The sequence below is a fragment of the Gracilinanus agilis genome, chromosome 5, assembly GCF_016433145.1.
Source record: "Gracilinanus agilis isolate LMUSP501 chromosome 5, AgileGrace, whole genome shotgun sequence".
In the NCBI taxonomy this organism is placed as follows: domain Eukaryota; kingdom Metazoa; phylum Chordata; class Mammalia; order Didelphimorphia; family Didelphidae; genus Gracilinanus; species Gracilinanus agilis.
The window spans coordinates 57,460,450-57,487,598 of record NC_058134.1 but is presented as its reverse complement, the minus strand read 5'-3'; the positions used below and the strand labels follow the sequence as shown (position 1 = coordinate 57,487,598).

Below are 27,149 nucleotides of genomic sequence, written 5' to 3'. Positions count from 1 at the left end.
CTCTGTGTGTGTATATCATTTGACCCTCATAACAACCTTGAGATAGATACTCTAAACATCCACATATTATAAATAAAGAAATGGAGGCTGAGAGAGTTGAAGTGAGCTGTCCAAGATCATACAGCCAATGGGCCAGTCAGTATGGCGGTGATAAGAAGAATTAGCCATGTGGTTATGTGGTGAGCTGGCATTCAAAGCCTGAGCCCTTTGGCTCCATCACTCCCAGCATGCTTTCCACTCTACCATGGCATGGATGGAACTGAACTCTACAGGGCATGGATGGTTGCTGGAATACAGTGGAAAGAGCAGTGGATTTGAATACAGAGAAATCCAGGTTCGAGTCCCATTTCTGCCACTTCTTACCTGTGTGATCTTGGACAAGTCATTTAACTCTTCTGGGATCCACTTCTCTGTAAAATGAAGGAGTCAGATTAGGGAACCTTTAAGGCTGCTTCCAGATCTGAATCTATGATCTCATGTCCCCATCTCTGAAAGCACCAAACATACCAAAAGCCTTGTTGCTAGGAGAGGGATCCAGAGGCGCAAAGGTCATGATCATTGTCACTCCCAGCATGCAGTGTTATATATAAGTTGTGTAAACCTTCCTGGGGGAGGAAGACTGAGGGTGTGGTGGAAGGAGACAGGAGGAATTGGGAAGAATCAGGTAATTAAATATCCCCTGAGGGTGATTCATCGGCCCCTTTCCCTGAAAATATTTTGCCAAGACTGTTGAAAGGAAACAGCTTTAGAGTGAGTAATACTGAATGGGAGTGTGACCATAGAAATGGAAGCCCTCTAAAAAAGAAAGTTGTTCTTTTTTTTCCCCCTCCATAATTTTTGCCAATTGGAGGATTTCATCAAGTATCTATGTGAGATTCAAGAATGATGCTTAAGAGAACCATAATCATAACTGCCTTTTTCAGGGGAAATTAGCCCAGTCCATCCCTTTGGGCTCATAAAATAACTGGTCACTTCTGTAGCCCCTGATAGACTTCAAGATGGTTTTCTGGGGAAATCTTCAGTGCTGTCTAAAATTAATGAAATACATGTTTGTTTTTTTTTCCCCCTGAAGAATTTCAAAGGAAACCTTCAGGCAGGGAGGGAGAATTAACTAGGTAAAGGGGAAAATGTAGTCAATCCATAGGAAAAGATTAATAGAATGGTTACATTTTTCTGGACTGTGATGAATTGTTTTTAACCTTTTACATAGAGAAAATATAAAATTTTATTTTATTGACAGCTAAATTATGACTCCACCAGCCTTAATTCTAATTACTCATTAAGCAGGATACCCACAGCATACTAATTCAGCATAGCTCAGAGCTTTATGTGGATACAATATTCCTAGTTTGTCCTTTTCTTTGTGATAGCTTTTTTCATTAATTTAAAAATCACAGTCGAGGTATAACCAAAATTTATCTGACGCTTGTCAGCAGAATGGATAGATTGCATTAATATCAGCCCAATTTCTCACACTAATTTCTCTGCCTGATGCCAAAAGCAGGCCCTCCAAATTCATTTCCATGTGAAATTTAGAGCTCATCTTTGTGGTTCTGAGTCAGATACAAGTGTGTGTCATACAGCAGAGGTCTGGAATATAAGGAAGACCGGACCTTTAATTACTGAGAATACAAAACCAAAACCAATTCTTTCTCAGCTCCTTCCATCGCCTCAAGTCTGACTTTTCTCTTCTGGCCTTCTTCCCAGTAGTGTCTTTTCTCTCTTCCATTCTCACAATTGACCTTCTAGCTACTAACTTCACCTTTTTCCAGTTACTGTACGAATCTGGACGTTTCTGAGCAAATTGCTTTTCTTCCCTTTCATTTTACATAATGTCTGACTGTTTCCCAATTTTATTTCTTGGTTGTTACACTCATGCCAGATCCAGCATTTGTCTCAGTGCCACATATAACGAAGTATTCTTGTCATCTTGGCCAACTGATCCCATGTGCCATCCCATCTTGGTCTGTAATGGCAGCCCCTCCATAGCCATTAGCAAACAGGAGAAATACGGTGTTACCAGCAGATTTCTAAGTCGATAACTTGTGTTGCTATTATGTTTTATGACTTCTGTGGAAGGTCACAAAATGTAGATGTGGTGGAACAAAGTCATAAGGATTCCTGAACCACACTGACTCTTGGGTATGGGTGTTCGCACGTATGTGTGGAGAAGGGGGACTGCTGGATAGAATGCCAGAGTGGCTGGTGATCTAGACAAGTTATTTAACCTTTCAGTGATCCAGACAGCTCTCCAAGTATTACATTCCCTAGAAGGTTCTGACCTGCATTCCTGGAAAAATACATGTAGGTAGGTAAAGAGATATAGATTATTTATAGATAACATATCTATATATCACCTACCATATAATATCTATATATCATATATTAAACTATGTATTACATAGATATATGCCACGTCATATTATATCTACAAATTAGACATAACTTTATTATAATATAATATAATATAATATAATATAATATAATATAATATAATATAATATAATATAATATAATATAAATCTTTTTGTTATATAGATATATATCACATATATCACATAACTATTACATAGATATATAATACATTTCATACCTATTCTATAGATACAAAAGGTGTATGTAATATATATGACACAATGTGTAATATATAACACATATATACACCCATATTGTTTATATACATATAATATACACCTATGTATATAAAGACATGCATATCCTATCACACAAGACACAAGTACAAATATAGTTCTTTATTATATATAGTATATACAATATTACGTATCATATTCTAATTCCAATATATACTATTATCATTTATACATAGATACATACATGCTATTCCTTAATCATATAAGTATACACTATACTCTACTGCAAAAATGTCTATTTAGTGGAATCACTGAACTTTTACGTTAGAAGGAAAAATCTGATCTAAACTCCTGTGGTCGCTCCTTTAGAAAACTAAGTTCTCTCAAGACCAGCTAGTGTGTGAATCAGTTAGAAACCACCCACATACTGGAGCCACCCACCATGCAATTTAGGAGAGAAATCAGTCTCATTTAAAAAGCATATTGGAAGGGACCATGGGAGAAGCAGTTTTCATTTTTAAATTACAGGAAAAAATGCCCAATTTGGCCATCTCAGTGAAGCACATATATGTCTTTATTTACAATGTTTTAAAAGACTTTTCTTCATGTAAATATGTATGCATATATATTGTATAAATCTATATGTATATGCACATATATATGTCTGTCTATCTATGTATCTGTATCTATGTATCTATGTATGTATGCATGTATCTATCTGTCTGTCTATCTGTCTATCTATCTATCTATCTATCTATCTATCTATCTATCTATCTATCTATCTCTCCATAGGTTTATTTAGACTTACTTTTCTTACATGTTTTGTGGAGATTCCTGGTTCCTCAGGGACTCAACCCAGGTTATGGTAGGATTGGAAGGGATAGAACCATAGCCTGTACTCATTACTCCTCCCCTCAACCCTTTCATTTCTTCTTTGCCCCTTCTATCCTCTTGGGGTTCCCAGTTATGCAGATATAAGGCAAGCCTTCCTCTTGGTTACTGGTGGAATCAGGGTTGCAGAAAACCACAGGAGCCTCTCCTATCTTCTTCCAGAATGTGTTTCCTCACCAGTATGCCAAAGGGATAGGGAGTCCAATGTTTCTAGAGGGTCAATCTAGAAGGATTTATGCTCCACATATCAAGTACTTTTCATCCTTATATTTAAACTCCCATTTATCTATCTTTATTTTCATTTTCCTTGCCTTTTTGGAAGCCATTCCTTCAAATAAGCATACACAGTGGGGAAGAAAGGTGGAAAATTTTAATGGAATTTTAATAAAATTGGCCTTAAATTTTTACCATTCATAACTTTTCTTGTTAGAAGAAAAAGGGAAAATTTTGTTAGCAAAATGTTCTTATATAAAATTTTGAGGTTATCTACTCAAGCAGTGAGATGGTACAATGGACAGAGTGTTGTTAATGGAGTCAGGAAGACCAGAATTCCAATTATGTGACCCTGGGCAAGTTGCTCCACCCTATTTGCCTCAGTTTCCTCATTTGTAAAATGAGTTGGAGAAGGAAATAGCAAACCACTCCAGTATCTTTGCCAAGAAAACCCTAAATGGAGTCATGGAGAGTTGGACACAACTGAAAACAAGTACAAAAATAACAACAATGATGGCCTCACAGAGTTCTTAGGAAAATCAAATGAGGTAATTGTAAAGCACTTAGCATTGTGCCTGGCACATAGTAGGCACAATTACTAAATGCTTAGTCCTTTGCCCTCCTTCACACAGCTTCTGAAATAGCTTCCATACTTCCATAAAGAGAGAAGTAGATGAATGTGCTCATGGCTGAGAACCAGGATGGAAAATGAAAGCAACCCAAGATTAGTCATTGGTTTTATTTTTTAAATAAAGATTAACTATTTAAAATTCGACAATACAGGTATCCTCTTATGGACAGGATTCCAGTCTAAATAAACTGGAATTTTAGGAAAGGATCTTAATAATTTATTTTCAACTCAATCAAATATCAATTTATCAATATACATTTCAATCAATAACCAACTACTTATCTAATAGTTTACATGTGCTAGATACGACTTGGAACAGAAGTGCCAAGATAAAAAATCTAAATGATACTTGCCTTCAAGGGGTTTATACTCTAATGCGAGAGATAACATTTATATAAATTAGCACATAGAAAATATCTGTAAAGTAAATTAAAGAGCTATCATGCTTCCTGTGCATAACCAGTATTTTAGGACCTAAAAGAAGAATAAAGATCAGTAAAACCCACATATTCCATCCTCATGGAGCTTGTTATTGTTCAGTTGTTTCAGTTATATCTGATTTCATGACTCCATTTGTGGTTTTCTTGCCAAAGATACTGGAGTTTGCCATTTCCCTCTCCAGCTCATTTTTACAGATAAGGAAACTGAGCAAACAGAGTGACTTGTCTTGCCCAGGATCACATAGGTAGTGAGTGTCTGAGGATGGATTTGAACTCATCTTCAACATTCTAGCCAATCCACTACCTAGCAGGGAATAGATGACTCTCATAGGAATTTTTTAATTCTTTGTGTTTCAATCTCCAGTGTCTAATACAGTGCCTGATACATAAATAAATATTTGTTTATTGGTTGATTCATGACTCAATCATGACCTTCTCCATGAATGGCTAAGATAAAGGAAGGAAACATGACAGTTCAGGTTAATGAGCGAGGTCAAGGCTTTGCTGGGGACATCTGTGTATATATTGAAGACCCAAAGTATCATGGCAGCTGTTATGGTGGAAGGAAAGACTGTGAAGGAGAAAGAATGACTTGGAGACTTTATAGCATAGTATTATAAACCCAGAAGGACTGACCTGCAAAAGAAACATTGCTGAGTGACAGAAATAGAGGGTCACCACGTCAAAGTGGGGTATCCCAACTTCTTCCCTTGGCCACTAAGTGCTTCATGAGGTGTGAGAGGAGGAGCAACCCATAGGAGAGAGTTTGGCCTGAGTTCATGGTGTCTTCAGAAAAGGGCCAGCTATCTGGGTGGGAAAGAGCATGATAAGAGTATATAAAGAACAGTTCTTCGATGAAAGGAATATTCATTGTTTAAAGAAGTTTACATATAATATAACAAATTTATATAAAAATATACAGATATAAAATAAAAATATATAAAAATATTATATATATATGTAATACACACATATATTGTTTTTACATTGCCTAAATTTCCCCTGTATTCCTTCCCTCTCCCAGAGCCATTCCCTAGAACTAATAATTTTTTAAAATTTTAAAAAAGTGGAAAGATGGCAAAATCAATCAATATATCCCAAAAATCTGAAATCATAGGCAATGTTACCCACATGAAGGACTCCTACTTCTGCTAAAGTAGTAGGAGAATAGGAGTCTGACACTCATAGCTCTTCTTTGCATCCATGATTTTTTGGGTAATTCTTTAAACATTTAAAAAAATTTTTATTGTTGCTTTGTGTTGGTTATTCTTTCCATTTAAACTGCTGTAGCCATTTCTATATAAATCAATATATAACATATATACATATAATTTACATGCACATATATATTTGTTTTTGTTTGTTTGTTTGTTTTATTTTTGCTCTGCTAACCAATACTTTGATCAGGGATTGCAAAGGGCAAAATGTAAGGTAAGGACAGAGGTTGACAGAGACTGGAGAGGAGTAGGGCTGAGCTGGCTGGGAATGACAATAGGGGGAGAGAATGCCAGGGAAGAGGGCTTTCCTCTTGGTCAGACAGGAACTCTGAGTCACAGGCATTAGGGCAGCTGGAGTTGGTGGTTTACTAACCATACTATGAGTAAATCTCTGCTCTATCCCTCCTCCTACCCCCCCCACACCTTATTAACTAGTGTGTCATCTTCCAGAATTCTTTGGTGCCTCTTGAAGGCACCACCACATTTCCATTGTTCCAGGGTCTCAATCTTGGCATTATCCTGAACTCCTCAATGTTGGGAGGAGTAGCCCTTCTTCATATAGCTGGGAGCTAGGGGACAGGAAGCTGAAGTCATTTACCTTAGAGAGTAAATAACTCATAATCGTGTTTGTAAGGGTTAGACTGAACCTCACTCATCTTGATATTCTCATTCCAGGCTGGCTAGTGATGAGACTTCTCCTGATCCACATGGCATACTCTTTGGTGTTCATGGAACTATGACATATAAGAATGGAAAGAATTGTGATATTTTAATCTAAAAAAGAAAAAATACTATGAAGAACTAGATAAGCTTCTTCTAGAAGGACTATCAAGAGAAAGAGAGATTAGATTTCCTCTATTTGTCCTTAGAGGGCAGAACTAGAATTAATGGGTGGAAGTTACAAAGAGAGAGATTTCTGCTTGATTTATGGTAGACTTTAGTAATAAATAGAGGCAGGGGTATGCTGGGTACCACCATAGTTAAATCTTCAGTGAAAGTGTTTATACTTAAAAATTGGCAGTCCCTACAAATCAGGGATTGATTTCTTGTTTTGTTAATTGTCTAGATCAGTGGTTCCCAAACTTTTTTGGCCTACCGCCCCCTTTCCAGAAAAAAATATTACTTAGCGCCCCTGGAAATTAATTTTTTTTAAAGTTTAATAGCAATTAATAGGAAAGTTAAATGCACCTGTGGCCATCACTGCTCTCCTGGATCACTGCAGCACCCACCAGGGGGCGGTGGCGCCCACTTTGGGAATCACGTAAGAAAGTGTTAATAGGAAACATAAACTTAAAAGTGTGTGGGTATACTTTTTTTTGAGAGCCTGGTTGTTAAACATTTACCAGCACACTCCTATATTGCTTTGTAAATATTGCTTGAGCTTAGTAGAAGTACCACAGAAGGCTCAGGGATTGAGGGTGTCACCAGATTGGAGACTTGGTAACTTTTGAATAATAAAAATAACTGGCATTTATATAGTGTTTTAAAATTTGCTAAATGCTAGGACAGCTAGGTGGCACAGCTGGATGACACATTAGATAGAATACTAGACCTAGAGTCAAAAAGAGTGATTTTTCTGGGATCAAATCTGGCCGTAGATAACTAGTAGTAACTACTAGCTGTGTGATCCTGACCAAGTCACTTAACCCTGTATGCCTCAGATTCTTCATCTATAAAATTATAAAATGAACTGGAGAAGGAAATGGTAAACCACTCCTAGTATCTTTACCAAGAAAACCCCAAGTGGGCTTTTGAAGAGTGAAACAGTGTTGAAAAACTACTAAATCCTATCTTATTCACATTTAGACCAAAGAAGAACAATTTTTATCTTAAATATCAGAGACAGAAGGAAAAAGATAGACCTATGATACAGTGGAAAGGCCCCTGAACTTATAGGCACAAGACCTGGCTTGAGGCATTGGCACCGGGTCTGACATGTACTTACCCCAGAACCTTGGGGAAGTCCCCCAAACTCTTGGAGTGTCATGTCAGTATATTACTAAAAGGCATATTTTTGCCCTAAGAAAATACAAAAACTTCTTCTCTTGGGGCCAAGAAAAAAATACACTCTATGTTTCCAATGTTCTAGTTGAACAAATTAAAATATTTCAATGTAATCAGAAAAGATCCATTGAGTGCCAAGAATCTAATGTTACTGTTTTGGTTTGCATCAACCAGCCCATGGGCATGGGGACCTGTGGTTTGTTTATGAAGACACTGAAATCAGTGAGGGAATGCAATGATTATGAAATTCTTAGATATAATGACAGCTAAAAATGGTTTATATCTCCTCTGATGGATTAAAATGGAGGAAGAAGGCAAGAGATTCTAATGAATTAACATATTTAAAGCACTTTGTAAACTTTAAAGTATATTATTATTTCTTACATTCTGGTGCCAGCAGGCAAGGTTACTTCCTCACGGATGATTTTTGTATGAATCAATCCATAAGATGTAGCTGCTGTCACAGAAGAAGGAAATGGAGAACCCTAACTGAAACCCAGAGAAAACATCAGAACAGTTCAGAACAAGAAGATCCATTCCAATTTTTGCTAAAAATCGGGGCATGGATGGAAGCAGTTTGTGTTGACCTTGGCTTATTATCAGGGATATTCTCCTTGGGCCATTATGTCATGAGAAGGTTCTTTCCTAATCTTTTCATGGCCCTTCTCTTTTTAAAAAAGTTTAACACATGCCATAAACGGTTTTGGCACACCTAATTATAATAGTCCTTTCATGCAGCTATAATCTTGTTTTTTATAATTAAACATTGATTGAAATTCTGAAGTGTAGTAGACAATTTACAGAGAAGATATTATGTCTGAGCTGTGGGTTTCAGGAGGGAAAACTCTCAACAGGGCTCTAAAGAATGGTAGTTTGGGAAGACAGGGAGCGCTAAAGCTGTTTTCAGGTTGACATTTTGGGGAGGAATGTGGAGGGCTTATACTTTCATTCTTGAAATCTTCCTTAGATCCCTTTTCTAATTTGAGGAAGAGTGTTAAAAAAAGAGCAAAATGAAGATTCTTTTATTGTGTGAAAACAATGAAAGGCACTATCTGGGAAGAATTTTTTTTTTTTTTTTAGATTTGGAAACCATCTTTTTAAATACATAACTGTTAATCATATTGGAAATTCTCATTTGCTAACTTTTATTCTTATTCTTCAGTTGTTTCAGTCATGTTTGATTCTTTCCCCATTTGGGTTTTCTCTGCAAAGATACTAGAATAATTTGGCATCTTCTCCAGCTCATTTTACAGATGAGGAAACTGAAGCAGTCAGTGTTAAGTAACTTTTCTAGGATTACACAGATTTGAGAGAAGGTTTGAATTTGAGTATTCCTGACTCCAGTCAGTGCTCTTTCCATTGCACCACCTAGCTGCCCCAGCTTTTATTCTGCATTAACTTAAATCTGTCCTCATCGTCTCCCCCATTCAAATGTAACTAGAAGGTCACCTCCTTATGAGTAAGAATTGCTTTTTATTCATTATATTTGTATCCCCAGCACCTGGTGCAGTGCCTGGTACAGAAGAGATGCTTAGTAAATAATTTTTTCTTGTTTTATGCTTAATAAATAATTATCGATTGATTTTAAATATTAAATACTCTAGATTTAGGTTAACAGATGCAGTGGTGAATGAAAGCTAAACTGTAAATTTGGTAAAGGCAAGGCCTTGGCTGATTTAAAAAATTAAAATACAAAACTTTGTATTGTTCCCAGCATTTCTACTGTACTGTTCTTGACATGGTAGATCCCTGAGTAAATGCTTAGTGCATAGATGTTATTATTTAGTCATGAAATGTTTAGTTTAGAATAGTTTAGAAATGGAAAGATTTCCATTTAATCCAATCTATTTTATGAATAAGGAAATTGAGGCATGGAGATCTTAATTGACTTGACTAGGCTAATGTTAAGAGTGTCTCAGGAAATATCTGAACCCAAGTCTTTCGGACCCTAAGCATAGGTCTTCTATTCACCATGCCACACACCTACTAACTTACCATTTGTTGGAAGGGCCACAGTGCTACACATAAGATTTTTGCGCCCTGTAGAATGTAAGTATTTTGAGGGCAGAGATTTTTTTTTTTAATTTTTGTATCTCAAGTACCCTGCACAGTGTTTCTTTGGGGGTTTTTTCCTATTAAAATTTTTATTTTTAAACTTTTTCCATGATTACATTGAACAGAATTTGGAAAAAACAAAAACAAAAACAAAATCATCGCCTCCTGCAAAGAAAATAAGGGCCGTTCTATAGATGATTGCCTCTCGTACCATAGAAGCAGCATAATTAATTCTTTCTTTAAATAAGAAAATTTTAAAAGGGAATTATTATGACTTTCCACTATTTACAAAAGTCACTGGGCTAGTTAGTATTTGGGGTTTTTGTTATGAATTTCTGATTTTTCCCCAAACTAAACATTATAAAACCACAATCCAACAGTTGTATAGCCATCACTTTGTTTGGTTTTGAACATGTTCTAGATAATCATGGCCACATGTAACTGATTAGAGCTATTCTGTTTCATCTTGTTCTTTTTAATAGGTTGTGGTGGGGAGCTGAATGGACCTTCTGGCTCCTTTACTAGCCCTGGGTACCCCGGTAACTACCCCCCCAATAAGGAGTGCATCTGGTACATCCGCACAGCCCCTGGGAGCAGCATTCAGCTCACCATCGATGACTTCAATGTAGAATACCACTTAAACTGCAGATATGATGTCCTTGAGGTACGTCCTTTGTTTTTTAGCACTGCCCAAAGACCTCGCTTGTATGCAAGTCAACAGCTCTGCGTGAGACACGCAGAAAAAGGCTCTCAATGAGGCCACAATCCAATGAGAGAGAAAGCATGCAAACACAAGATATATACAGGAGAAACTGGAGAAAATCTCAGGAATAGAATTAGGGGGGACTAAACAGTGTGTCTTGTGTGAGGGAGAGCAAAGGGGATGTTGCCGCTGGTTGTTGCGTGGTATAAGGAAACTGGAAGGGCAAGAAGTACAAGATTAAATTTTAAAAATCAGAAGATTTGATATTTGATCCTGGAGGTAAAATGGAACGCAGAAGTCAAGTCATTGTTGGATGGCAAAGTTGGAAGGTCTAATATTAATGTTAGTTAATGTTAATGTTAGTTAACATTAACTAACATTAATATTATAATATAATAAATAAGTAGTGGTTCATTCTATCTCCATATCTTTCAAGCCTCTAATATATCCTCCTTTTTTATAACATCCCCCATTCCTGGTACTCAGAATTTTTTATACATATCCTGCTTTTACTTATCTGGGAACATGTTGTATCCTCCAAGTGAAATATAAACTCCTTGAAGGAAATGGTCACTTCACTCCTGGACTTGTATCCTTAGTACTTGGCACATAGTAAGGGCTTCATGAATGCTGATTCACTGATGGATGGGGAAAAGTTATTTATGATTATATTTGTTCAATCCTTCTGACTGTCAAGCATACAGAGCCATCCCTACAAACACTCCCATGCGTGTAAACAGCTTTATTAGATTCTGTTTTTTAAAGTTACTTTCACACTTTATGGTTCACAAATTAAAAAGAGACATTTCATGAAAGCAAGAAAAAGGGATATATATCACGGCAAGAATATGTATATAATAAGCAAAACCTCTGGCTTCCTACGTAGCCTTAGAAATATATAAACAAACAGGTTTGAAAGCTACAGGTTAAACTTTTCTACTTCTGAAGAAATGTCATTTGTACATAGATAAGCTGAAATTTCTCGTGCTGGCCTCTTTTCTCCTGTCTGTATGCACATATATACCCCCACACACGTGCGTCTGTACCCGTGCCCAGGCTCAGCGATGTCCCTGTGCCTTATGGAACAGGCTGAGTGTCTCGGGTCTGTGTGGGGTTGCCAGTCTGCATGACGGTTATAACACCAGCTCCTAGCCAAAGCTAATGCCCCCAGGTCAGAAATCACATTCCACATTGTTTTTATGGACTTAGCGGATGCCAAACCATTCGAGTGGGAACAAACAGTTTTTGAAGAGAAAATAAGGTCCTATTGCTGTTGCCCTGGCTGTGATTTCCCAGCGCATGGCAGGGCTGGCATCCACACGAGCACCCTGCAGCTGTCAGCTCGTGCCAGAGCCCAGCGCACAAAGTGCCAGGACAGAGAGTCATGGAGGGAGAGGTGTGAGGAACCTCACAACTTCACTCTCTGCTTCCTGGATTTTACAGATGAGAAACCAGAGCCCGGGGGAAGAGATCTGCTCAAGATTGCATGGGCATCTAATGTTGGAGGCAAAATCTGAACCCGGAGCCTCTGATTTGGACCCAGATCCAGGGTTCTTGACATTCTACTCTATTGGGTCTTGCTCTGGGTTTGTTCCTTTTCTCTTTGAGAAGCCCACAGGAATGTCACTGACCTAACAAAAGCCCTGGGTGTGCCTGGTCCGTAGTGCTCTCTGGTCACTCATGCCCATCACATGGGCTATTCCCTAAAAACAAATACTGCGCTGTCTGTCCTTAGGGATGGAGGGATGCCCTTCAAATGACAGACATCCGCTCCAAGCAGGACCTCTGTACAAAGATGGCGGCACATGGTCTATGTGGAGCTTAGTTTCATTGAGGGTCTTCAAGCAAAGATTGGAGGACCACTCATATATGCCATTGCTGGAATTTGTGATCATGTCTGTCCCTTCCACCTCTGAGAATCTGTGACAGAATTCTCGTAATCCACACTTACTAAGCACTTACCCATTGCAAGATCCGGTATGCCCCCACTTCTCCCCTATGTCTGCCTACTCTGAAACACTGTTAGACCTCCAGGGGACTCTATCCCCTGCTATAGCTTCTTGATTGAACAGAAGGATTAAAATGTTTGCTCAAAAAACCTTCAAAAGGCTTGCTTCTTCCCCCTTCCTTTGGAAGAACTAGATAGCAAGAAAATAAGAATAATAGTATGTGGGGTATATACTCTGGGAAAGCTAAATCTGCCCCTCATTGTTCTAGAACACTCTGAGGAGTTTGTTAATATTTTTTTTCCTACTTCTGTAGGCTTGAGCTCTTATAAGCTGTGTTTTCTCCATCATTAAGTGCCAATGACTAATGATGGCTCTGGTTCCATTTAATCACTTAATATCATTTAGCTTTTACCAAGGGATACTTACTGTATTTACTTTGAAGTTACAGTAAGAGCTAAGGTATAAATATTTCCTTCAGTAATTCTAGGACATCTTTTTGGCTCAGTTCCTACATAATAGTCGTCCCACCAATTTCATGTCCAGAGGTCGCCTGATACGGCTGGATAAGTCTGTTTCAGCTACATTTGAGCTGGATCCCAAAGGTCACTCTTTGCTTGGTATCCATGCTCTGCTGGCTGCCATTCCTGATAATAGCACCCTGGGGTGTTGGAGCACCCTTTTGACCTTTCAAAACTCACAGGATTTCAAAACTCATCTCTTCACTTAAAATGGTAAAACTTCTACTACTACTACTACTACTACTACTACTACTACTACTACTACTGATAATAATAATAATAATAATAATAATAATAATAATAATAGTAATAATAATAATAATAATAAAAAATATAGAAGGGAGGTCCTGAGGCACGCTCGCAGGAGGGCATGGCCTCAGAGGGGAGAAATGCCCCAAGACCTTTCCCTGATGTTATCATTTCTTATGGATGCTATGAATGAAGAAGTCAACAAGGTCCCCCTTGGGTGGTGAGGCAGAGAGAATAAAGTGAAAACACATAGCCAACCCAAGCAGCATTTTTTTAAATTTAAACATTTATTAATAATCATTTTTAACATGGTTACATGATTCATGCTCCTCCTTTCCCCTTCGCCCCCCGCAATCCCCCCACCCATGGCCGACGCACATTTCCATTAGTTTTGTCATGAGTCCTTGATCAAGACCAATTTCCAAATTGTTGGTAGTTGCATTGGTGTGGTAGTTTCGAGTCCACATCCCCAATCATGTCCACCCCGACCCATGCGTTCAAGCAGTTGCTTTTCTTATATGTTTCCTCTCCTGCAGTCCTTCCTCTGAATGTGGGTAGCGTCTTTACCATAAATCCCTCAGAATTGTCCTGGGTCATTGTATTGCTGCTGGTACAGAGGTCCATTACATTCGATTTTACCACAGAATGTCAGTCTCTGTGTACAATGTTCTTCTGGCTCTGCTCCTTTCACTCTGCATCAATTCCTGGAGATCTTTCTAGTTCACATGGAATTCCTCCAGTTTATTATTCCTTTTAGCACAATAGTATTCCATCACCCGCATATACCACAGTTTGTTCAGCCATTCCCCAATTGAAGGACATCCCCTCCTTTTCCAATTTGTTGCCACCACAAAAAGCGCAGCTATAAATATTTTCGTACAAGTCTGTTTATCTATGATCTCTTTGGGGTACAAACCCAGCAATGGTATGGCTGGATCAAAGGGCAGGCATTCTTTTATAGCCCTTTGAGCATGATTCCAAATTGCCTTCCAGAATGGCTGGATCAGTTCACAACTCCACCAGCAATGCATCAATGTCCCAATTTTGCCACATCCCCTCCAACATTCATTACTCTCCCCTTCTTTCATTTTAGCCAATCTGCTAGGTGTGAGGTGATACCTCAGAGTTGTTTTGATTTGCATTTCTCTAATTATTAGAGATTTGGAACACTTTCTCATGTGCTTATTGATACTTTTGATTTCTTTACCTGAAAATTGCCTATTCATGTCTCTTGCCCATTTATCAATTGGGGAATGGCTTCATGTTTTATACAATTGCTTTAACTCCTTGTATATTTGAGTAATTAGACCCCTGTCAGAGTTTTTCATTATAAAGATTTTTTCCCAATTTGTTGTTTCCCTTCTGATTTTGATTACATTGTTTTTGTTTGTACAAAACCTTTTTAGTTTAATATAATCAAAACCATTTAATTTACATTTTGTAATTTTCTCTAACTCTTGCTTGGTTTTAAAGTCTTTCCTTTCCCACAGATCTGACAAGTATACTATTCTGTGTTCACTTAACTTATTTATAGTTTCCCTCTTTTTATTCAAGTCGTTCACCCATTCTGAATTTATCTTGGTGTAGGGTGTGAGATGTTAATCTAGACCTAATCTTTCCCATATTGTTTTCCAAATTTCCCAGCAGTTTTTGTCAAATAGTGGATTCATGTCCCAAAAGTTGGGCTCTTTGGGTTTATCATACACTGTCTTGCTGATGTCATTTACCCCAAGTCTATTCCACTGATCCTCCTCTCTATCTTAGCCAGTACCATATTGTTTTGATGACTGCTGCTTTATAGTATAGTTTAATATCTGGTCCTGCTAGGCCCCCTTCCTTCACATTTTTTTTCATTATTTCCCTTGATATTCTTGATCTTTTGTTATTCCAAATGAAATTTGTTATAGTTTTTTCTAATTCAGTAAAGAAGTTTTTTGGTAGCTTGATAGGTATGGCCCTAAATAGGTGAATTAATTTGGGTAGAATTGTCATTTTTATTATGTTAGCTCGTCCTACCCATGAGCAATCAATGGCTTTCCAATTGTTTGGATCCAGTTTTATTTGTTTGGAAAGTGTTTTGTAGTTGTTTTCATATAATTGCTGTGTTTGTTTTGGTAGATAGATTCCTAAGTATTTTATATTGTCTAGGGTGATTTTAAATGGTGTTTCTCTTTCTACTTCTTGCTGCTCTAATGTGTTGGAAATGTATAGAAATGCCGATGATTTATGTGCATTTATTTTGTATCCTGCAACTTTGCTAAAGTTGTTGATTATTTCTACAAGCTTCTTAGTTGATTCTCTAGGATTTTTTAAGTAGACCATCATATCATCTGCAAAGAGTGATAGCTTAGTCTCCTCCTTTCCTATTTTGATACTTTCAATTTCTTTTTCTTCTCTAACTGCAACTGCTAGTGTTTCTAGTACTATGTTGAATAATAGAGGTGATAATGGGCATCCTTGTTTTACTCCTGATCTTATTGGGAAGGCTTCTAATTTATCCCCATTGCATATGATGTTTGTTGATGGTTTTAGGTATATACTGTTTATTATTTTTAGGAAAGGTCCTTCTATTCCTATACTTTTCAGTGTTTTCAATAGGAATGGATGCTGTATTTTGTCAAAGGCTTTTTCAGCATCTATTGAGATGATCATGTGATTTTTGTTTGTTAGACTGTTGATATGGTCAATTATGTGAATGGTTTTCCTAATGTTGAACCAACCTTGCATTCCTGGTATAAATCCCACCTGATCATGGTGGATGATCTTCTTAATTACTTGCTGGAGTCTCTTTGCTAGTATTCTATTTAAGATTTTTGCATCTCTGTTCATTAGGGAGATTGGTCTATAGTTTTCTTTCTCTGTTTTTGATCTCCCTGGCTTTGGAATCAGTACCATGTTTGTGTCATAAAAGGAATTTGGTAGGACTCCTTCTTTGCTTATCACATCAAATAATTTGTATAGTATTGGGATTAGTTGCTCTTTGAATGTCTGATAGAATTCAATTGTGAATCCATCAGGCCCTGGCGATTTTTTCTTAGGGAGTTCTTTGATGGGTTGTTCAATTTCTTTTTCTGATATGGGATTATTTAGGTATTATATTTCTTCTGCTGTTAATCTAGGCAGTTTATATTTTTGCAAATATTCATCCATATCTCCTAAATTGTTATATTTATTGCCATATAATTGGGCAAAATAGTTTCTAATGATTGCCTTAATTTCCTCTTCATTAGAGATGAGGTCTCCCTTTTCATCTTTGATACTGTCAATTTGGTTTTCTTCTTTCCTTTTTTTTATTAGATTGACTAGTACTTTGTCTATTTTATCTGTTTTTTCGAAGTACCAGCTTCTAGTCTTATTTATTAATTCAATAGTTCTTTTACTTTAGATTTTATTAATTTCTCCCTTGATTTTTAGTATTTCTAATTTAGTTTCCATCTGGGGATTTTTAATTTGCTCACTTTCTAATTTTTTGAGTTGCGTGCCCAATTCATTAATCTTTGCCCTCCTTAATTTGTTAATATATGCACTCAAGGATATAAATTTCCCCCTGAGTACTGCCTTGGCCGCATCCCACAGAGTTTGGTAGGATGTCTCATCATTGTCATTTTCTTCAATGAAATTGTTGATTGTTTCTATGATTCCTTCTTTGACAAATTGGTTTTGAAGAATCATATTATTTAATTTCCAATTAGTTTTTGATTTTCCTGTCCAGGTGCCCTTACTAATTATTATTTTTATTGCATTATGATCTGAGAAGGTTACATTTATTATTTCTGCTCGTTTGCATTTGTTTGCAATATTTCTATGCCCTATAACATGGTCAATCTTTGTGAATGTGCCATGTGCAGCTGAAAAGAAGGTGTATTCCTTTTTGTCCCTATTTATTTTTCTCCACATATCAATTAAATCTAATTTTTCTAGGACTTCATTCACATCTCTTACCTCTTTCTTATTTATTTTTCGGTTTGATTTATCTAGATCTGAAAGAGGAATGTTTAGATCTCCCACTATTATGGTTTTACTATCTATTTCCTTCTTGAGCTCTGCCAGTTTCTCCTTTATGAATTTGGATGCTATGCCACTTGGTGCATATATATTGAGCAGTGTTATTTCCTCATTGTTTATACTGCCTTTAATCAGGATGTAATGACCTTCCCTGTCTTTTTTAATCATATCTATTTTTACTTTGGCTTTGTCAGAAATCATAATAGCCACTCCTGCCTTCTTTTTCTCATTTGATGCCCAAAAGATTTTGCTCAAGCCCTGAACCTTAAACTTGTGTTTGTCCACCCGTCTCATATGTGTTTCTTGTAGACAACATATGGTAGGATTTTGGTTTCTAATCCACTCTGCTATTTGCTTCCGTTTTATGGGCAAGTTCATCCCATTCACATTCAGAGTTATAATCATCAGTTGTGCATTTGCTGACATTTTCGTTTCCTCCCCTATTCCTACCCCTTCTCCTTAAGCTATTTCCTTTAAAACCAGTGGTTTGCTATTAAGACCCTATCCCTTATACCCTCCCTTGACTAACTTCCCTTTCTACCCCCTCCCTTATTCCCCCCCTTTTTGTTTTTAACAGCCTTATGAATTTCCTCCCCCTTCTTCTCCCCTCCCTTTTTTTGACCTCCCCACTCCCCTGTTTCCCTTGATTTATCCCTTCTGACTTTTTCAGTAAGGTTAGATAAGAGTTTTATGTCCCAATGGATAGTATAGCTACTCTTCCCTCTCCGGGTTGATTACACTAAGAGTAAGGTTTGATTATTACCTCTTAATGCTCTCTTCTTCTCCTTCTTATAATAGTATTTGTCCCCTCTCCTTCCCATGCCCACTTTGTGTGTAATAGAATATCCCATTTTTCTTATTCACTCAAGTTTCTCTTGGTGTCCCCTGCTATTCACCCCCTCTTTCCCATCCCCCATGTCATCTTAGATTATTTAATGTTCCACCCTCACCCTGTGAATTATTCTTCTGATTACTATAATAGTGAATACTATAATAGTGAATAGAGTTCACTAAAGAGAATTATACATAACATTTCTCTACATAGGAATACAGATAATTAGATCTTACTGAGGCCCTTAAAAAGGCAAATTTAAAAATTATAACTTTTCTTTCTTTCCCCTCTGTTTCTTATTTACCTTTTCATGTTTCTCGCGATTTTTGTGGTTGGATATCAAACTTTCCATTTAGCCCTGGTCTTTTCTGTGCAAATACTTGGAATTCTTCAATTTTGTTGAATGCCCATACTTTCCCCTGGAAATATATAGTCAATTTTGATGGGTAGTTGATCCGTGGTTGTAGGCCCAGCTCTCTTGCCTTTCTGAATATTGTATTCCAAGCCTTACGGTCTTTTAGCGTGGAGGCTGCCAGATCCTGTGTGATCCTGATTGGTGTTCCTTGATATTTGAATTGTCTCTTTCTGGCTTCTTGTAAGATTTTTTCCTTTGCTTGAAAGCTCTTGAATTTTGCAATTATATTTCTGGCCATTTTCTTATCTGCATCGAATGTAGTGGGTGTTCTATGAATCCTTTCAATGTCTATATTGCCCTCTTGTTGTAGGACTTCAGGGCGATTTTGCTATATAATTTCTTTTAGTATGGAGTCCAGGTTTCTATTAATTTCTGGTTTTTCTGGAAGACCAATTATTCTCAAATTGTCTCTTCTAGACCGGTTTTCTTGGTCTGTCACTCTCTCATTGAGATATTTCATATTTCCTTCTATTTTTTCAGTCTTTTGACTTTGTTTTATTTGTTCTTGTTGTCTTGAGAGATCATTAGCTTCTAACTGCTCAATTCTAGCCTTTAGAGACTGGTTTTCAGCTATGATCTTTTGGTTTTCTTTTTCAATCTGGTTCAATTTGCTTATCAGTTCATTTGATTTCTGTGCCTCACTTTCCAATTGCAAGATTTTACCTTTTAAACTGTTATTTTCTTGCCAGATCTCTTTCATCTTCCTCAGGATCTCACTTTTGAACTCTTCCATAGTTTGTGAGGAGTTTTCCTTATTTGAGGAGGGTCCGGATGCTTGTTTGTTCTCCTCCTCTGTTTGCTTAGTTGTCTGGATTTTCTCTGTGTAAAAGTTGTCGAGTTGTCGAGTGTTAAAGACTTCTTTTTCTTGTTGTTTATCTTTCTCTTCTGACTTTCCTGAGTCTGGGTAGCCATCCTTAGCCCAGCAGCTTCTCAGGTTTATCCTCAGTGTCTGTCCGCGGTCTTTTGGCTCCTGACGTCTGAGTTCTGGTTTTTTCCAAGGTCAAGCCCCCTGTTGGACTCCCTTGCTTGATCCTCTGCTGGAGGTTCCTTTACAAGTCTCAGGGCGCTGCTTCCACAGTCGTATACCCGTCTACGCAGGTTCCCCACTCAGGGTTTCAGAGCTTTAGCTCGTGGCTGTGTCTGCCTCCACCCACGCCTCTGCCGCGCCTGCGCTCAGATTTCGCGTGCGTTCTTTGGCTTTTTGGGGCCCCAAATCTTGCTGCTCTCAGGAACAGGCCCCGGAGCTGCCAATGACTCAATGGGTGCCCCAAACTTGCTCTATTTCTTTTTAACTGGCTTCGGCGCTATAGGTGGTGTGTGTGGAGGGGGTGGGGGTGGGGCGGTTGCTCAGCCCGCGATTTAGTGAGAGCCCTTTATAGCCTGGAAATGTCTCGATTCCACGTACCTTCCACGCTGTGCCCTGTTGTGGGGTTCCTCCGTTCGTCTGGACTTGTTTTTATGTCCCTTTGAGGAGTTTTGTGTGTTTCAGTCAGGAGAGGTTAAGAGCTGCTTCTTACTCTGCTGCCATGTTAACCCAGAACCCCCTCCCAAGGAGCATTTTTGAAGATCTGCCATGTCTAGTGAGGTAGCCACTTAAAAAAGAGTTCATCATAAGGATGAGGTGAACAGATCTGAACCAGGGACAGACTGATTCACGAGAAGAGAGTCTGGCTGATTTAGCTCTTTGAAAGATAATCCAAGTTCTGGTTAGGGAGCCAATCAGAAAAAGGCCCTCCCTGACCCTCTTGGTTAGCAGACCTTGGGGAGCAGGCACTGGGTGACTCTGTGTCCTCCAAGACATTTTTTACATCATCTTTACATCATTTACATTTTTACATAATTTTCACATCATTTACATTTTCCCATAATTTGAATTTTATATAATTTAATATTTTACATTCTTTTTATATCTTTCACATATTTTACATCATTTTTATAGCATTTTCATCATTTACATTTTACATCATTTCTGTGGTTTCCCCCAGAACAGCCCCTTCAGGCTTTCCACATGGGGCAGTTGTGTCATCCGAGGAAGCTTCCTCCCTATGCGCGTGCCCCAAGCCAAATGGGACGTTCCAGCCCTAAAGCCCAAGGCCAGTTCATTCCCTTCAGCTGGGAATTCTGATTGCTTCTCTTTTAGTTTGGTGTCAGGCCTAGAACCAGAAGGGTGGTTTTAATTTTATTTCCTACCCCTCTATCTCTTGGCCTGCCTTCTTTCCTTTCACTGGCTGCTGAACACAGTGAATGGAGTTAAACTATAATGCTGGCCAGTCTTCCATTTTAACCGGCTACCTTCATCCTCAGCCTTCAGCCATGGCCAATTTGATGCTCAGAAATCAGTGTCCTATAAATGGTCGGTTCCTCTATTGCAACAACGGGCTCTTGGTTGCTCATAACATGGGAATGCTGACTTGATTGTAATAGTAAATGGAGCTAACAGAGCAGAAGCAAATGGTCAAAACAGACTAAAACCACAGGCTTTGAGATGGGCTGTTATCCCAAGCCTTCCATCAAAACACATTTTTATCTCTGAAATCTTGTGTTCCCAGCAGCCTGGTTTTTTTTTTCCTCTGTCTGCCCTTTAGTCATATGCCACAGTGCCCAGGAGCCACACCCTGAAATTCTTTCCATCTTTCTCCCATTTTTGAGAGTCATATGTTAACTATTGGTTGTACTTGTGGAGGCCAAAAGTAACACTTTATTGTTTTCACCATGGAAACCCTCTAGCTTGTTTTTCACTTTGGGCTTTGGAAAAGCCGTGTGAAAAGTGGGTTGCACTGGGAAGGAAGTCCACCCCTAGGTGCAATAAACTAAGACAATGGCTTGTTCTCTGATGCTGGGTTCCTTCAGATATCAGAGTCTTTCCTCCCCTCAAAAGAGGCAAGAAAATAAAGTACATAATGATAATCTTTCTGAAGCAATAAAATATGTTTTTATTCTATTTGTGATGAGAAGGTGAATTATGCAGTTTTCTAAAAAGGAAGACATACATGACACTTTCCTTAAAAAATCTATGGAACCAGAGAGCAGACTAAATATTTTTCCTCCTTCCCACTCTCAGTAATACCCCCCCACCAAAGAGAAACTAGGCACCAACGAGAGAGCAATTACTGCTAAATCTAGAGAATAAAAAAGAGAGAACACCAACAAGGTAAAATTTTTATGAATTGATAAAGGAGAAAGTACCCTTTACCCACCAGTCTCCAACTACCTAAAGGCAAGCATGAATTAAACTGCATACTTATGCTTGGGTCCCATATTAAGATCTCACCCCAAAGTGTAAAAGTTTGCTTGAATTCTTCACTCCCTGGTTTGTACCAGGAATGCAGGACTGCTTCAATATTAGGAAAACAACCACTATAATTGACCATATCAATAACAAAACCAGCAGAAATCATTTGATTGTATCAATAGATGCAGAAAAAGCTTTTGAAAAAATATAATACCCATTCCTATTAAAAAGACTAGTGAGTAGGGGGCAGCTGGGTAGCTCAGTGGATTGAGAGCCAGGCCTAGAGACGGGAGGTCCTAGGTTCAAATCCGGCCTCAGCCACTTCCCAGATGTGTGACCCTGGGCAAGTCACTTGACCCCCATTGCCTACCCTTACCACTCTTCTACCTATAAGTCAATACACAGAAGTTAAGGGTTTAAAATAAAAAAAAATTTAAAAAAAAGACTAGTAAGTATAGGAATAAATGGAGCTTCTCTTAAAATAAGTAGTATTTATTTAAAACCATCAGCAAGCATTATCTGCAATGGAAACAAGCTAGAAGTTTTGCCATTAAGATTAGGGATGAAACAAGGATGCCCATTATCACCACTGTTATTCATTCTTATACTAGAAGTCCTTCACTCCCTGAATGTTCTCTACCCTGCAAGAAGTAACAGACAAACCTGATGTTTCACACAGAAAATGACAAAGATGACAAAAGATGAGAATAGTCAATGTTGGAAGGATTAGGAAAACATGGGCACACTGATGCATCCTTGGTGGAATTGTGAATTGGCCTAACCATTCTAGAAAAACTTGGAATTATGCCAAGTAAGTGTCTAAAATGGTGATAGCAGATATTTTACTGCTAGACATATACCCCAAGGAGGTTAAAGGGGGGAAAAAAGAAAGATAGTATAGACACCAGAATATTTATAGCATCATTTTTTATAGTAGCAAAGAATTGGAAATAAAGTTGATGCCCTTCAAATGACCAGGAAAATATCTACAATTTAAATGGAAAAAATAACAACAAAACAATTTTAACTGAATGCTTAAGAATTTTAATGACCAAATGTAGTCCCAAAGAAGAGATATGAGATGATACCTTGCCTGCTTCTTTGCAGAGGTGGGGAGGAAGAGTCATTAGTATACAAGATGGTTTATAAAAGTCTTAAGTTTTTGCTATATTAATTTTGTTGTACTTTATGGAAGGTAAAGGAGGAGAGAAATGGGAAATGTAGATTATGTAAAAACAAAGTATATCAATACAAATGCATGTTGTGTTTTGTTTTTTTTAAATGTTGTGTTCTTCCCAACAGTCCATTAGACTTAGGAATGCACTATCTGCTAAATACTCTTCTTAATTTATCCTAAAGGAAGAAGGAAACCTATAGAAAATGGGAAAGTATATTTTGAAACAAGAGGAAATATGGCTTATTTTAGCCTCATTTCTACCATTTGGACCACCATCTATGTGAGGGGACAAATAAACCCTCCCTGAAAGCTGGCCTTTTGATGGGATGCAGGAGGCCACATAAACATGAGCCCCTTTTAAAGAAACTAAACTCCTTGCCTCATTCCTCTGCGATTACTGTCCTTGTACAGAGAGCCCTCATGGGAACAGCAGTTTCATTCATCTGGGCTCTTCCAGAAGGACTGGAAGGAACTGCTCAGACAAAGGAGGCATTGTAGATTCAAGTGACACTCTTTTTCAGGAGCATTCTCATGGTTTTTTTATTCTCATCTATCAGCACATATTAGCTGAATTGCACTTCATATCTCTCACTAAACCAGTAGCAGGATCTTCCAGGAAATTCAAAGATACAGAAATGATCCTTTATTAAAAAAAAAGAGGTAGCATCTTATAGGAGGAAGCACATTAGATTCAGTCGAAGGATTTGAGTTCTCTCTTATCCTTTTGGGGATGTCAGTTCACCTCTGGATTTTGGTTTTCTCATCCATAAATGAACTCCAAAAAGTCCAAGATGATTTTATGGTTTCTGCCCCCAAAAGAGTGAAAACACGAAGTTTGAAATCTTGTTTGACCCCGTCCACTTCTAGAAACACTCTCAGAAGGTGTCTTTGGCTTGCATTTGCTAATTAATTTGAATTTACTCTATCATTAACTTGAAGACCCTCTACTAGCTGGCTCTATGACCCATCCTGATTAATCTTATCTCCCTATGTACCTCTCAGCTATGGCCAAACATGCATTAGGTCTTACTCCTTTGTATGATTTCATTTAATCAATCTGCTTAACTTCTGTTAAGTTAGCTGATATTAAGACAACGAGGATATGGGAATATTAATTAAAGGCAGAGGTTTAGGATCACAGGGCGCAGATAAAGGCAGGGATGGATAAAACACAAAGTGAGACAGCTGGTGATTTGGATTCCAGAGGACGGGATGAAGACACTGGCTGCTTGGAGAATAGGGACAGATACCTGGAGGATAGAGAAGAATGACAAAGCAGAGATAGACAGGAACTGAAGGAAGACCACCCTCACCTCCTTTACTCATGGTCTGACCAAGTTTCTGGTCCTATGAGTATATCTGTCCATTTGGAATTGGTGAAGGTTGTAATGAATGGAATAGCTAAACCTAGAGAACCAAAGTGCCCACTTAGCCTTCCTTACCCCTTCTGAATTATCTTTCCTCTTGCCAGCAAATAATTAAGAATAGATAAATCTCCTAATATATTCCAGTTTCAAAAAAAATTGGAATAGAGAATAAAATCTCTTTCTTTGGAGATGTTTTGTTTATATAATTCTCTTTCTGAGGATGTGTATGTACACATCCATATCTTTGTGCCCACATATACACATGTACCTCAAAACACATATGTCCAAGAGTCAGAAAATCAGACCTCTTTATCTGTCTTGACATTCCTGTGGAAAAGATTAAAGTTTATGACAGAGAGAGAGTGGGGGGAGGAGAGAGGGAGAGAGAGAGAGAGAGAGAGAGAGAGAGAGAGAGAGAGAGAGAGAGAGAGAGAGAGAGAGAATCTGTTTAAAAAGTTCTATTCCCTCACTTAATTTGGGAAAAGGAATATCTGTACTTCCATCACTTTTATGCTGATAAAATAGACCCCAAAGAGTTGGTTTTAGGAAATCTTACATTTCTTTTGTTTAAAACCCTTGCTTTCTGTCTTTCTTGGTAACACTAAGACAGAAGGGCAGGGGTTGGGTAAATGGGGTCAAGTGACTTGTCCAGGGTCAAAAAAGAAAGCATATATTTCTCAGACTGTCAATTTATGTTTCTGAAGCAGAGGGAATGCCTTTGAAAGCATAGAATTATGGTTAAAATTCTTCCATTAAGGATGTTCTTTTTAAATAATAGTCCAGTAGACTTAAAGCTTCAAGACTGCTTGGGATTAGGACCTGGGAGTTGATGCTAATACAGACATACTAAGAAATGGGCAGCAACTGTTTAAATGGATTGCTTAATTGAGAATGTTTCTTTCTGTAATCCATTCCAGGTCTATGGTGGCCCTGATTTTCATTCTCCTAGAGTGGCTCAGTTGTGTTCTTCCAGATCAAGAGATAACCCTCTAAGGGTGTCAAGCACTGGAAATTCATTGGCAATCAGATTCAAGACTGACAGCAGCATAAATGGGAGGGGTTTTAATGCCTCATGGCAAGAGATCCCTGGAGGTAAGTTTTATCAAAATTAAAAAATTTCAGTTAAGTATCTTCAATAGAGTACCCAAGAAAGGCATAATTAATTAAGCTTTTTAATAGTTATTAGAAAAAAAGTATACTACCTCCCACCTTCCCCTTCCTCACCCTCAAATCCAGAAGCAACCTATTCAACTTGTCTGGTGCATTGTTCAGAATCTCACCAGATCTTCATTTTGGACTAGAAATTGAATCTCTATGGACTGGTTCTGGTCCGACCACTAGTAATGAAAATTCATTCATTCATTAATGATCCCGCTGTTCTTTGCCTTGGTCAGAACCTGCTTGGACTACCAAGGCACCGTATCTTGAGGGCACTGACAAATCACAGGGCATCATGGAGAGGGCAGCCAGGAAGGCAAAGAGAGAATAGATGGAAAGTAATCTGAAAGAGGAAGGCACTATCATCCAAGAGACTGAAAAGGGCTTCTTGCACAAAGGGGAGGTTTGAAGCAGTTATAGGTAATCCAAGAAGTGGAAGTAAGGAGAGAGAACCAGTTTGATGGCACACTTAGGGCAAAAATATGGAAAGAGGAAACGTGGTATCATGGGAGAGGAACAGTAAGTAGGTTGGCTTGATCGTAAAATGTGTGTAATCATACATGCATAACTATCAGAAGACCAAGTGGTAGGTGAACTTCCAAAGAGAACATGAGCTGTGAGGTAAAAGGAAGGTACCATGTAGCTGGTGGCATTTGAGTTGGGTAAGTAGAGGTATGGAGCCAGGCAGGGAAGGCTCATTTCCTTTTGAATTCAGTGTACTAGAGCCAATCAAAATGATTTGGAACATCATAATTATCCATATTCATGGAGGAAAAATAATTAGTATTATGATATTTTATATTATTAAAAAATAATGAAGAAATGTTTCATTAAAAGTAGTTTTTACTTCGATCAGAGAATGTATTTCACTGGAAATTTTTATCCCTTTTTCCTTCAGGCTTTAAGTCATTTTAGATCTTTATTTTCTTGTTCTTGCAAAGGTTCAATTGAGTGGGAAATAACTCACATAATTCACTTCATTGGATATTCAATAAAATAACACTTTTAAAGAGATTCTATAATTGGCAAGGGGATGAGACATATTTATCTAGAACTATGATGAAAAGTGTAGAAATTTATATATGGGTTATTCTTCTTATTGATTATTTGGATTTAATTTCTACAGGTTGTGGAGGAATTTTCCAGGCTTCCAGTGGAGAAATCCATTCTCCAAACTACCCCAATTCTTACAGGAGCAACACAGACTGCACCTGGGTTATTCAGGTGGACAGAAACCATCATGTTCTCTTAAACTTCACTGACATTGACTTTGAACCACAAGATGCATGTATTACTGTAAGTGTCAAATGCTCTAGACATTATTTCTAACAAATCCTAGTAATAATGCTAACAAATGGACTGATTTCTTCCACATATTCAGTACATTCATTTGTTCTTATGGGAAAAGAAAGGCATTGGCTGAGTGCCATTTACATAATGTTTTTTTAGTTTTTTAGATTTTTCTGCACCATTTGAAATCTGCTCTCTGAAAACTAAAGAAT

The 27,149-nt window shown here is 37.9% G+C and overlaps 1 protein-coding gene across 1 annotated transcript in view; it reads left to right on the top strand.

The window, feature by feature from the left end:
* Positions 1 to 27,149, top strand: part of CUBN (cubilin) — a 304,566-nt gene that overhangs the window by 118,774 nt on the left and 158,643 nt on the right. The window contains exons 29-31 of the mRNA XM_044678922.1: positions 10,525 to 10,706; positions 25,407 to 25,581; positions 26,774 to 26,943. Coding sequence (XP_044534857.1) covers positions 10,525 to 10,706; positions 25,407 to 25,581; positions 26,774 to 26,943 — 527 coding nt within the window. The remainder of the gene's footprint in view (positions 1 to 10,524; positions 10,707 to 25,406; positions 25,582 to 26,773; positions 26,944 to 27,149) is intronic.